Source organism: Patella vulgata, chromosome 7 (assembly GCF_932274485.2).
Source record: "Patella vulgata chromosome 7, xgPatVulg1.2, whole genome shotgun sequence".
NCBI classification, from domain to species: domain Eukaryota; kingdom Metazoa; phylum Mollusca; class Gastropoda; family Patellidae; genus Patella; species Patella vulgata.
Window position 1 is genome coordinate 20,403,647 of NC_065885.2, and position 13,192 is coordinate 20,416,838.

Here is a 13,192-nt window from a genome sequence, read left to right on the forward strand (position 1 = left end):
TAAATTGAATTACTTTAAGCCATAAATGAAATAAATGCAACCTGTCTCAGATGGAATTTGTTTCAAAATTAAACATACATTATGCAAGAGATAAATCTGCCTATTGCAGGTCATTCTTTAGGCCTGAAATGTTATCTAAATTACTATTTACACATTAATTAACCTCTCCAGACCAAAATCAACTCTCGATGTCATCTCTAGCCTGTGATATTTACTGAATTAGAATCTGATCTAATGCTTAGCGTTCATTGATGATTAAATAAAAAAATGGATAATCGGGACTATGTTTTTTATCGCACTGACTTTAGTAATGATGATCGAGGCTAGGCCTAAAATTCAATGCTAAATTCTCGGTTGAGAGTGGATCAATTTGACTGAAATTTTTAGCAAATTCGCTTTACATTATCTAATTTTTAACTTTAACTATTATAGTGAGAACTGCTAGCTCTTTATCTCATCTCCCATAATGTATCTTTAAGACTTGCAAAATACTATACTCCAGGGTAATAAATAGCCCTGGTGAAATAAGGGCCTATCGTTTTCTCCTAAAGATAAGTAGGACTTCTAACTTAGTTGGTCATCTTTTCATTAGTTGAATGATGTTATTACAGTGCAGTTATTACGTTAAATACGGTAAACAGTGACGACATGGGGTTAATTTTTGAGCATTTTCTATTCTATTGAATGTTTTTTCTTAACAGATCTTTATCAGCGTGATAAGGAAGAGTTATTTTTAAATTATTATCTTCATCCATAGCATGGCATATCGTTTCTTCGGCATTCCTATTACCAGACCAACATCTTCTAGCAACCTGTAATATATTGCCAAATATACAATATAAATATCAGCGTCTAATAACACACTAAAATCTGTTTATGGAATAACAATTACTGGTTTATTAACTTGCAACGTTTCGATCGATGATATTCGTTGCACTTATCAAGCAAATGATATGTGTTTAGTGTGTTACTGTTCAAGTACTAAATGCCACTCCAAGAAGATCAAAATCAGACAGCCACCAAAATTTAATGACTAACGGACAGTCAGTCGGCTAAAGACTAGCTAATATAACTATCATCCTTAAAATAAACAATTGTCCCAGAGACAACATTCTAAAACACCCAAGCTTGAATATATATTCCCACTATTTCTAACCTCACCTAGATTAATAATTAGAATCATTATGGAAACTTACTCCATTATTAACATCCCAGGACAGCATCAGATTTGCTCGTCTACCCGCATCCTGAAACCAATATGACATTCCGGTAATGTTACATGTAATATAATATTATATCAAATAATCTGCTAGCATAGAACTGTGATATCCAGCATGTATTACTGCTCTGTGACGCTTCAATTTAAATCAGATACTTATTCCAGTTAGCATATTTTCTAAAAAGCATGATATATGAAATGGAGGCGTATTCGATGAAAACTGTGGTAACTTGACCATTTTATCTTTCTACATGATTATAGAAAACAAAGCCACATGTTAGTCTCAAAATGAACGAATGAGTGTTTTGATGAGATGTACATCCCGATTTCTTTCCCTTGTGTATAATTATACAGTTTATCTTACCTCCGATCCATCTAGTACCAATCCAAAGCCTCCATTTATAACCTCACCCCTTGAAACAAACGAAAACATCTGGTGTATATATGGATAAAAAAAACCCCAACCTTACTTTATATTTAAAAGTTAGTAAAAGCGTTTTTAATTTAAACTTAGACATCAAAAATTGTATATTGCCAAATAACTTCATGTATGCAAGAAGGTGCCTCCACTATTTGCTTTTATGATCTTGAACGCAAGAATTCGAAAATCAAATTGAAATTACCGCTCATTTTAAGAACTATTTTTATACAACCTACCAGCCCACACCTCCACCATTATGTACTGCTACCCACGTGGCACCTCTAAAACTATCACCAATCACATTCTGAATAGCCATATCTAAACAATCAACATCATTGTACAAATTAAAATAGCAAATAGTACTGTATTTAGAGTCTTACAACGCCCCAATGGAAGATTTACCAACCGAAACAGTATATAGTAACTCATAACAATATTAATTGATGTAGATAATTTCATAAATATGCTGCCATTTTAAAGTCTGGATTTAACGGACCTGAAAGGAACTCATACCCAAAGGTGTATACTGGCCCGATCAGCTTGGGGTCGGGGCAGAAATGAAAGTGCCCGCAAAAGCGTTTTCCTGCAAACCTTTGGGTAACGCACCAAGAAAGTAGTCCAATTTAGCCATAGTTATGTAGCTTTGGAGCCAACTGTCGAACGAGAGGGGACAGAAACAGCCGAAAAAAAGCATGTTTAGATTAGTGGAAGCCGTGTCGGGTCGCCACCGCGGGATATGTGGGGGCATGTCTTCCCAGACAATAAGTATAAGGCAGCAAACGCGTCGTCCTGAAATCCTGACCCGTGAGTACACCAACAAAAACGTATTTCATTATAGCCTAATTTAAGTGGCTTTGCTACCGAAATAACACTCTATGCTCACTTGAACCACAGATGTAGGAGAGGGTTTAGAAATGAAACGGTCGAAAATATCCCCGCTCGGATTCATAAGTGCCGCGGGCGGTGGGATAGGTCACCAGCTCGTGGGGTATATGGGGGGGGGGGTATCTCTCCCAGATAATTTATGAAAATTAGACAGCCACAAACATGTTTTCCGGCTATTTTAGCCCTTGGAAACAGTACCCTGAAAGTTAGCCCATCAGATCAACCATTCCATGTTGTTCACATGACCCTAGGAATTTCACTGATGAAACAAATGATGGTGCCCGAAAAATATGCCGGACATTATAAGCAGAGTGAGAAATCATCCTTGGTGGAACCGGACGCAGTAGCATAGTAGTAGTAGTAGTAGTAGTAGTTAATGTAGCAAGAGCAACATCAACAACAGCAGTAGTTCCATTTACCCATAGAAAAACAATAAATTAAATTAATAAGGGTATAAAACTAACCTGCACACAGATTGGAACCATCTGTAATGTTAGATGTCTCTCTAAACGGACTGTCTGTTCCACTAACGTCATGGTGATCACGACTTATAGCTATTGGTGCCTACAACAACAAGTATTTTTGTTGAAAGAAAACGATAAAAGATACATACATGTAATTTTAATAGGGGTCTAGATGGCCGAATGGTTAGCGCCTGCGCGCTTTATCACAGGGTCTGTCATTGAGTCAACTGGCGTGGTTTCGATTCCCCGATTGTACGTGACAAGGAGTAGGTCGCCTTCCAACCTCGTGGGTTTTTTATGGGGTCCTCCGGTTTCTTCCCACTGCTAAAGACCCCTACGGGCAAGCGAATTATTGAAATAAAATTGAACCATATGTTAGTGCCGAAATTACCTAGTTTGTGTTAAATGGACGTTACCCCCCGGGGCAGCAGAAATATTATTACAAATACCGTAAAAACGAAAACTGACTCAATATGAACAATTATAAAACCCTTTTTACCGTTATTTGGCCATCAGCTACAGCTTTATTAAATGCCAGTGCTATCGCTTGTCGTCCTTGTTGATTAGAATATAATATACGAGCTTGAGATCCAACAACCTGCAAGAAATAAAACACAACATTTGGATATTTTTAAATAGATCAGTTAACTTAGCTTTTAACATGGATTTTATCTCTGTTGTGATGACATTTACTTTTTCCAGTAGCCCACAAACATTATCCGGAAAATAGATTGCAACTGACACTGGGGTTATCGGTAGCCCACAGGTTTGTATTCATTTCGACATTCGATTTATGTTGGTATATTTCAGTCGCTGTGTTTTTATAGAGTCGTTTGTGCATTGGTAACATAGACTCTGTCTCACATGTGGTAAGATTCAAAGTTATCAGTATCTCGGAAAAGTTAGAAGCTTTACCATTTTATGTTGTCCAGCTTCTTTAATCCATTTTAAATTATCAGTATACTGTTGTTTTGTTGACGTAGGAACTACAGAAAATACAAAAATGACATTGATTATCTTCGGGAAAGCTGAAACACAACTAAAAGATAAAACATTCTATTCTCTAACGTAAATAAATATCAAACACAAAATCCAAGAGTTTACAACTTCTCAAAAGGAAACAACTTTGTTCAGTTTACTTCGTTCATGCGTGTCAATAAAATAAAACCAATACCCTGTTTCCAACGAGGACCTACCTCCTTGTTTTATGATATCTTCTAAAACACAAGTTGCTATTTCATCAGTTTTCTCTAGGTCAGTTGGATTACATGATGTACACACCCATCTACAAAATATGTGCATAGTGCATTTATTTACAAAATATATACATTTTGAGCCATGTTTATCCTTTTCCTTTTGATTTCTTCTTTTCGTTTTCTTTAAATGAAATGAAATGAAATGGGGTTTAACGTTGCTCCGAACTGGGCTAATGAAGACGGGCATACGCCATACAGTGTGCTATGAGGGAAATTTTGCCCGAACAGCGGCACTACGGCCTACTCTTATATCGAATTCCAACTGTCAAGGGATCTTTTACGTGCACGCCAATGTGTACACGGGACCTCGGTTTTTCGTCTCATCCGAATGACTAGACAGCTGTCCTTGTCAGGTCCTCCTTCCTGCAACACTGACAAGAGGGAACCACGCCGGAAAATCTGGGTGAACTTTCTCGGCCAATGCTGGAATCAAACACCCGACCTCCAGACTAGCGAGCCAGCGTCTTTTTTTTTCTTATCTTATCCACTTAGCCACCGTGACCCCCTCGTTCGTTTTCTTTAAACAAAAATACTTGCTGTTATAGGCACCAAGTCAATATGGTATGATCAACATGGCGTCAGTGGTAAATACAATGGTGGATTGATATGCAATGAAATGAGTTGAAATGGGGTTTAGTGTCTTATTGTCTGCACCATCCGGACTATTGAACACGGGTATACGTGATATGCAGTGTAATATGAAGTACTACTCATCATCGTATTCCAATTACCATGGGTTCTACACCACTGACATAGGAAACTAGAATGAAAAATTCTGAGCAACATAGCCTATTCACTGAGTCACGGTGGCTTCCAGAGATAAGAGAAGGTGATATAAACGAACCTGAAAGGACCGAACCCCAGAGAGAATATATCTCCCATAATGTCTTGAACATAAGATGGATATTTAAAAGATGTACCATTGGTTCCTTCAGCTCTACCAACATCAGCACCTAAAGATAAAACAGAGGCTTTAACTTTAAAATATAAGGAAACACATCAGCGACAATTCATGTAAACTCTCTACAAAGGCCACTGACATCTGTACTATTATTAGAGTCATGAACCTTAAAACGACGCGGCAGATTCTGTCGCTGCTGTTGCTGCTGTTCCACTTTAGGCATTGTTTCAAATAAAGTAACCCCTTTGCAACAAACTTAAATTACTATAAATATATCAAAACTTTACCTACCTGCTCTACATGCTTCTAATAAAAAAGCATTGCCATAATCCCAGAAAAACATACCACGTGATGTCAAACGGTCGATGGCGGAAACATGACGACGTAAGCTGTTTTAAGATAAGAAGAAACAAAATTATGTCAAACAGTAAGCACATAAAGTTTTATTCATTAATTAACTAAACGTTTATCTTCTCATAGGGTAAAAGAACAACATCGACACTCAGGTTATGAATAGTTTAAAAATAAAATTCTTTATGGCATTATATGGCCGATATCGAGTCAGCTATATTCCATTGCACAAATTGTTTAAATGGTTTTAGCCACTTCTCATTAAAATTAACCCACCTTTCTTGGACGAGATTTTTAAATATTGTTGGATTTTCTGACATGACGACACGAGCTTGTTTATATGTCAACTGAAATGGTAAATAAAAATGACATTTCTGTTAAGTTTGAACCTGTATATATTATCAGGTTTGTGACAAAAAAAAACAACAACAAAGAATTGAGACTATAATCAATCGATCGGGGCCTTCGACATGTAAATGTACCCGGTGTTTAATTGTACCCCTACGTTCAAAATATGATGCTATAAGATTCAGTCTATTTTTATTGCCAAATATACAGTCTTGGTCAATCGGATACCCAAGGCAATCGAAATAAACATGTATAATAAAAGGGAGGTTTCGTTGTCAAATCACCAGACACTGCTGTTTAAATTCGTCTTGTGACTACTTGACCTATCAGTTACTACATATTACCTGAACGGGATAATATCCTCCTAGAAATGGATTATGGCAGGAAGTTTGATCTGAACCTAGATCAACTAAAAGGTCTCCAGTAGAATCAAATTCATCAGCCAAACGTTCCCTAAAATAACAATACATCCCATAATTATTAGCTAAACCTAAAACCTAGTATGCTAAATCTGTTCTGACATTGATACAATTAAAGAATTGGTAGTAATGGTTATACTGGTGTGATAAGAGGCTTCTGTATGTTCGCCCCATCTGCACTGTCAATTACTTATATCCTTGTAGAGTTATGTTTCATACACGCCAACGGAAATTGATCTAACATCGGCTTGCATGTACATGTATTTGGGAGTCGATAAACAGACGGAGCCCATGGGGTTGAAGCAGACCCGAAGAGATTGTAAGGCGCGGACAAGCAAAAGGGTTACTATTAGAATGTGGGTAATTGGAAAACGGCACATCTATCACGATGGTCGGTAACAGCGGGCGTCGATATCTCGTAAACTGTAAGATTGACGTGGATAAAGGGATACTTACCAAAGATCAACCACGTTGCCATGATAACCAATACTGGTAGTTGTTTTATTCTGTTTAGCTTGCCTGATCATGGTGATACATACATCTAAACTAGCTGTCACTTGCAACAACCATCCTTGATTATATCGTTTATAGATTGCTTCCTCACTCACCTAATACAACAAATAGTATTTATTATAATGGAACTGTAATAGAAACGTCAAGCAAAAGCTGGGACCTGATTGTGACACCGCTACACATGGCTCACGAAAGATTTATGTACATTTTGTGGACCTATGAATAGCAAATTATTTAAACACCCATCCCGCCCCCCCCCCCCACACACACTAGTGATCATTTCGATAACATTTAGCTTGTCCTGCACCCAATCCTAAATGCTACTGTTTTGGTCTTCTGTTGCTGTTGCTTCTGTTGATAGTGATTCTGATAATTGTAATGAAGAACCTACCTCAGCTATGACCCCTATACAACCAGCTATAACTGCAGCCTTAGCTTGCGCTCCACTCATACCACCTAGACCGGACGTTACAAAGATTTTACCAGATAAATCTCCTGTGTCCAGATGCTTTCTAGCCGCATTTAACAACGTTAACTGTAAATATTCAATTCAAATATCAAATATAAATCTGTTGATGGAAAATAAAGATCATCTCTATCATAGATAGGAAAACTTCTTGACTTAGCGTGTTATTTCGATTGTAGACAGACAAAACAGGCTCCTATATTTTTCACCCACACCATATTACGACTAATGTTCTACACACTAATACTTGTGTGTTATGACTTTTGTGGAGTATTGAATCATCTCGGAAGAATTTAAATTTGTAATTTTGAAGATATAATGAAATATTTTACCGTTGTACCATGAACAATACCCTGTGGTCCAATATAACAATAACTACCAGCCGTCATCTGACCATACCTACAACATCAATATAGTAAGAGAAAGTAGATACCCTTGCTATATCATAGGTACAATGATAGATCTCACTGATGGAAAGGAACCGACAAATAATCCTTCGTGTGTACATGCTTCCAGAGCAATACATACATAAATACAAATGAAATCCAATCTCAAACGCTAAGCAATATTTGCATTACAACTATATAATATGCAAATATTGTACTTACATAGTAACGCCTAATGCAAATAATTTATCATACAATGTCTGTGAAGAATAGTTTGGCACGACCTGGAACCAAATAAAACAATACCAGAATTGAACAGATAGTAGCAAACTATACATATCACACAGGGCAGTTAAATTTTGAATAACTATTTATTAATATAAAATATCAAAACCACACTGTACGTATGGAACAGTATATAATTGAAGAAGATCGAGAGAAGAAAAATTGGTGAAATATAATATAAAACACATTTTGGGTCAAACTGCAGGATGCTGTCGTTGAAGACCAAATCATTGAATTCGTTGATCAGTTTATTGGTGTGACATACACACCATTCCGTTCGTAATAACAACTCTTGGAGAATCTCTGGAGCTCGGAAATAATCCCATTGGATGACCAGAATACATGACCAGTGTCTGTTCTTCATTCATGGTAGATAGATATTTCATAGTTAACAGAAACTGTAAAATGATACTTGAAATTAAAAAATGAAAGTAAAATAGTGATTATTTAGATACATGGTGGTTTATGTGAACTCTCCAAATATGGACATTTCCGTAATAAAATAACGTGTAGGGAAAGATCGTTTAAACTATCCTCGTGGGTTTCACCCAACGGTTTAAAGACCCAAGGCTGTACGCGAATAATAGAAATAAAAGTTTAAGACGTGCTAGTCTGTAGAGGCGACAATATTTGCTTGTGTCCGGTTAGCGAAGTTCTGGCCATTAGCACCACAGGCATCGAATTCCTGTGGACCTTTAGCTGTGCGTGATCATATTATGTTTTCTGAAGACGGTCATGAACAAGGACTTACCTGTGCCCAGTTAGAGAAGACCTGACCATTACCACCATAAGTAACCAGTTCTTGTGGAAATTGAGCAACATGGGGATCTAGGTTGTTCATGATCATATGCATCACAGCAGCTGCTTGTCTTGTCTTAGCTGGATAATCATTTATAGGATAAGCTCTTAAGTAGATAGAATAATAACAATAAGTAATGCGAATATAAGCTTGTAAACACAAAGTCGCTCTAGGTTGTCCGAATTCTGCTTTTACTATAACAATAACTATGGCTTGTACAAGCGCCACCAAAACACCTGCCCGAATACTTCAAAAGAGAATTTATTTAACATGAGATTAAGTCACTGATTTGAAAGGTTATTATATTTTCAAGCTGGGTGTTGGGTAACCAAGTGAGCTGACGCATGTATAAACCATACGGTCTGTTATCTATCTATGCAAATCATGGGTTAGACACCGTGTTTTGCCTAATCACTTTGGATTTCTAAAGACCTAGTCAGTGCCGAGTGGACACCCAAAAGAAGTCATACTTTGTTTTATAATATTTAGAAAGAAAAGTATCTTACCGCATTTCAATATTTGGTCTAAATCTGTACATGTATATGTGTCCATATTCTCGAAGTTCTTCAACGAATTCCGGTGCAAGTCTTTCATGTAGCTCCGGAGGAAAATATCTCAGGGAATTTTCAAGGGACAACTGTGAAACAGAACAGTTCACATAGCAACTTATAACTACATGTACCAGTAACAGCAACTTATAACTACATGTACCAGTAAAAGCAACTTATAACTACATGTACCAGTAAAAGCGACTTATAACTACATTTACCAGTAAAAACGCAATGGGTGATTTCTTTTGATTTAACGATTCTTTTACTGTTTACAATGATTGTGGTAGATAATTGGTATGCGTACATTGTGTAGCGCGGTCTCCTGTATTGTAGAGGGAAAATATATTGCATATTTGAGTGGTACTGAAATCGGCTAGTCAAAGCATGTTAACATTCGAGTTTAAATCACTTGGTAGCTAAATGTTTACCCGATCCATCTACTGTCCGTGTTTTATCCGTCAGTCCGCGGGGTTTTGGGGTTTCCTTTGACATATATATATTAGTATGTCGTTGAGTCAAGTACCCTGATAAAGATATCTGGTGTGTACTATAGGTTAGTCACGAAATGACTAGGTTTGTGTTGAGTGGATGTATATCCCCATCCCACCAGCCTGCCCGCCACAGCATCTTTGATCATAAGATTTCTAGTCTCTTAGTTTAAAGAATCGATAGACTATTATAGGCTGGATTGATTGAAACTATCGGATAATACATAAGATTCTGTGGAATAAACATATAAAAAATGTCGATCCTATAGAGCTGTCTGTAATACAATATCATTTGGGATCTAAATTTTAATATTGTATTCTGAATTCATATTTTATTTGTAACTCAATTTTACAATTAATCTGTCACTTAATATGTCAAAAATGATTTGCAAATAAAATATAAAATATGAATTCAGAATACAATCACATACTCTTAAGTGGTGCCGTGATCGACGAACCTGTGGTTATATTACACTGTCACACCCAAAGTGCATAAAAACAAAATAACAAATTTGTGCAATAATTCGTGGTCTTTAGAAACTGGAAGTATATTGATCATATATTCAGAAACCTCTATAGAAAACCTATAAATATTTACCCGTTCCTCGTCTGTTGTTAGATTAGGATTAAGTACAGGTGCGTGTGGTAGATTCTCGTCCCTTCCTCGATGAGGGGGGAGGGGATCAAGAGGTAATCCGTCACAAACTTCCTTCAACGTTGACATATCGTTCTCTGGCCCGTATATGACCTGCATACATCTAGAATATAGTTCAAGATACTAACAAAGATAACGACTGTATTGTTTACGTAAAATTAATTTCAAGGTGTGCGTGTGTGTGTGTGTGTGTGTGACAGGGAGAGAGAGAGAGAGAGATAGGGAGAGAGGGGGGGGGGTATCAAGTGTTATATGAAATATAAGCATGGCGCACGTCGCCTTTGTTAACTTAGATTTCCTTTCCTAATATTGTTTCTTTAATAATATTGAGGGTGGGCTCTCGGTAGGCAAAGTCGTGATGTTAAAGGGCGTATGGCTCTATATTTTGTAACCTTTAAATAGACAAAAATGGTTCTAGAGAGAGAGAGTGAAATGGGGTTTAACGTCCACTCGACACAAACTAGGTCATTTCGGGACCAACATATGGTTTAATTTTATTTCAACAACTCGCTTGCGCGTAGAGGTCTTTTAGCAGTGGGAGGAAACCGGAGGACCCGGAGAAAACCCACGAGGTTGGACAGGCGACCCTACTCCTTGTCACGTACAACCGGGGATTCGAAACCACGCCAGTCGACTCAATGACAGACTTTATGATACAGCGCGCGCACGCTAACCATTCAGCCATCCAACCCCCCAAAAATGGTTCTAAAAGCACATATTAATTTAATATGAATGTATGTAAAGGGATTTATATTCAATTTTTGAAAAAAATATTGTAATTTCTAATCAATTATAGTCGATGAAAAATACCAACTGTTTTACAGAGTATTACAAAATTCTTCTAATATCTCTGTAAAAGATGACCGCCTTCTAATACATAAAAAAAAATGTTTTTGAATTTAATTTGTCGGAGGAAAAAAGTTAATATTTGTGGCTCATTAAGTCGCATTTATGTCATACTTATCAGTGATTGTCGCGGCCTAGCGAATATTCACTGCGGATCAGTGTGGAAAAATACGTGAACATTTCAAACTGAACCGCAGTCGTTTACGCTTGCTTAGTGCATTCTACACGTTATTTAAATTTTAATTATTATAATGTCGTTTGTGAATCAGCCTTTACTAATTACTTCCACAATGTTTTGTAGTGTATGTTTTATTTGTTTAGTACAAATGAAATGAAATGAAATGAAGTTTAACGTCCTACTGTTCTGCTCCTAACCTGGGCTAGGAAATAGCCATTGTCTATATAAACACCTCAATTATGACTAAAAACGAATGCTTTGTAGATCTTGTTACCTGTAAAATATATTAAGATAATCTTTACGATTTCACGATTTCATGTGCGTCGATTATTTTGATCTTAATAAACGGTCATATTTCCTATTTCAAGTCATTTAATGTTTTAAAATCAACAAACGGGGAAAATTAACTGTGTTGACACAAAATGCAAATGGTGCTATGATATATAATGTATTTAGGTTATAAGAACATGACAAGTGTTTATCTGACAGAGTATATATTATATAAAGTCGTTATCTTGTTGTTTTACTTACTCTATATATAACACGTACAAACATACTGATAATAACATCTCCTAAAGGTATGTTATATCAGCATCTCATATCTACCTTCGAACTTCAATATTACCTTTCGAAAACTTTAAATTGTAATTATATCACATATATCTCTAGAATAAGACTATCTGCACATTGTTTACACATCGAATCTGGCCGTTTTAAAAATACACCCCGTCAAGCCAGAGTCTGCAACCTTTGTAAATCAAATGATATTGAAGACGAATACCACAAAATTGTAATTTGTCCTGTATTCTCCGATCTTCGTAAAAAATATATAAAGAATTATTATATTCGAAATCCTAGTGTTCATAAATTGACTCAACTGCTAAGTGTTCATAATATTAAAGAATTAAATAATCTTGCATTATTTTTATATTACTGTAATAAAAGAAGGAATAATTTATTGAATGTTGCACATTAAAATTTCTCAAGTCGCCTGCTCCCCATACTATACATATGTAAAATTTTGTACATAACCTGATTTGTTTACTTATTGTGTAAAATATTTATGTATTTATATTGTATGTGTCTATCTGATGAGTCGTATGACTCAAAGAAATAAAAAAGAAAGAAAAAAAAACATAGTATTGTATACAATACAGGTGACTGACCTGGAAGAACTGTCAAAATGAAGAAATGAAATGAAATGAAATGGGGTTTAACGTCCTACTGTTCTGCTCCGAGTGGGCTAATGAAGATGGCGGGTTGTTAGGGTTATATGAACGTGTGTGTTGCATCATAGGCACACATTAAATTTATGCTAATATTTAGTTCCGTTTTATTTTTCGGAAGGGGTTGAGCTGTGGAGTGGTTTTACGCTTTAGATTATAAGGGTTGCCATTGAGTTAAGTAGTGTGGTTTTGGTCTCAAGCTTGTATGTGACAAGGAGCAGGGATGCTTTCTCAACCGCATGGGTTCTCTCCAGTTTCCTGCCACTGCTAAAAGACCCATACACGGAATAAAAAAAATACCATATAGTCCTCAACTGACCGGGTTTGTGTCCAGTAGATGTTAAATCCAACATTTTGAATGACTTAGATTATCCAAACGTTTGATTGGCTGTATCATTACGTTGTCGTTTTGAATGGCACGCATGCGTAACACACAATTAAACGGTCTGTAATACAAGAATGATTACATAATATCTGATGACATTCGAAATCTTTTCAGTTCCAAATGACATATAATGCGCGGAAATGACATATA

At 36.4% G+C, this 13,192-nt stretch overlaps 1 protein-coding gene across 3 annotated transcripts; it reads right to left on the reverse strand.

The window, feature by feature from the left end:
• Positions 1-21: 21 nt before the first annotated feature.
• Positions 22-12,631, reverse strand: LOC126827022 (urocanate hydratase). Of its 3 annotated transcripts, XM_050556172.2 has the most exons (21): positions 12,598-12,631; positions 10,351-10,500; positions 9,220-9,350; positions 8,666-8,819; positions 8,184-8,312; positions 7,852-7,913; positions 7,576-7,642; positions 7,169-7,312; positions 6,721-6,872; positions 6,190-6,298; positions 5,774-5,844; positions 5,438-5,535; positions 5,090-5,198; positions 4,186-4,274; positions 3,905-3,975; positions 3,489-3,587; positions 2,990-3,089; positions 1,877-1,958; positions 1,584-1,632; positions 1,197-1,247; positions 26-812 (listed from the first exon to the last, which is right to left on the reverse strand). In XM_050556172.2, the coding sequence occupies exons 2-21, from the start codon at positions 10,474-10,476 to the stop codon at positions 678-680; spliced, it is 2,028 nt and encodes a 675-aa protein (XP_050412129.1). In that variant the 5' UTR covers positions 10,477-10,500; positions 12,598-12,631; the 3' UTR covers positions 26-677. The 3 variants fall into 3 exon arrangements, with proteins under 3 accessions (XP_050412132.1, XP_050412129.1, XP_050412130.1); XM_050556173.2 differs by lacking the exon at positions 12,598-12,631 and having other exon boundaries at positions 10,351-10,501; XM_050556175.2 differs by lacking the exons at positions 8,666-8,819; positions 9,220-9,350; positions 10,351-10,500; positions 12,598-12,631 and having other exon boundaries at positions 22-812; positions 8,184-8,655.
• Positions 12,632-13,192: the final 561 nt, after the last annotated feature.

Coding starts and splice junctions, on each gene's coding strand:
- LOC126827022 (XM_050556172.2), bottom strand. CDS start 10,476: ATGTCAACGTTGAAGGAAGTTTGTGACGGATTACCTCTTGATCCCCTC. Junction 8,313..8,665: donor TCTTCTCTAACTGGGCACAG/GTAAGTCCTTGT, acceptor ATCATTTTACAG/TTTCTGTTAACTATGAAATA. Junction 813..1,196: donor CCTGGGATGTTAATAATGGA/GTAAGTTTCCAT, acceptor AATATATTACAG/GTTGCTAGAAGATGTTGGTC.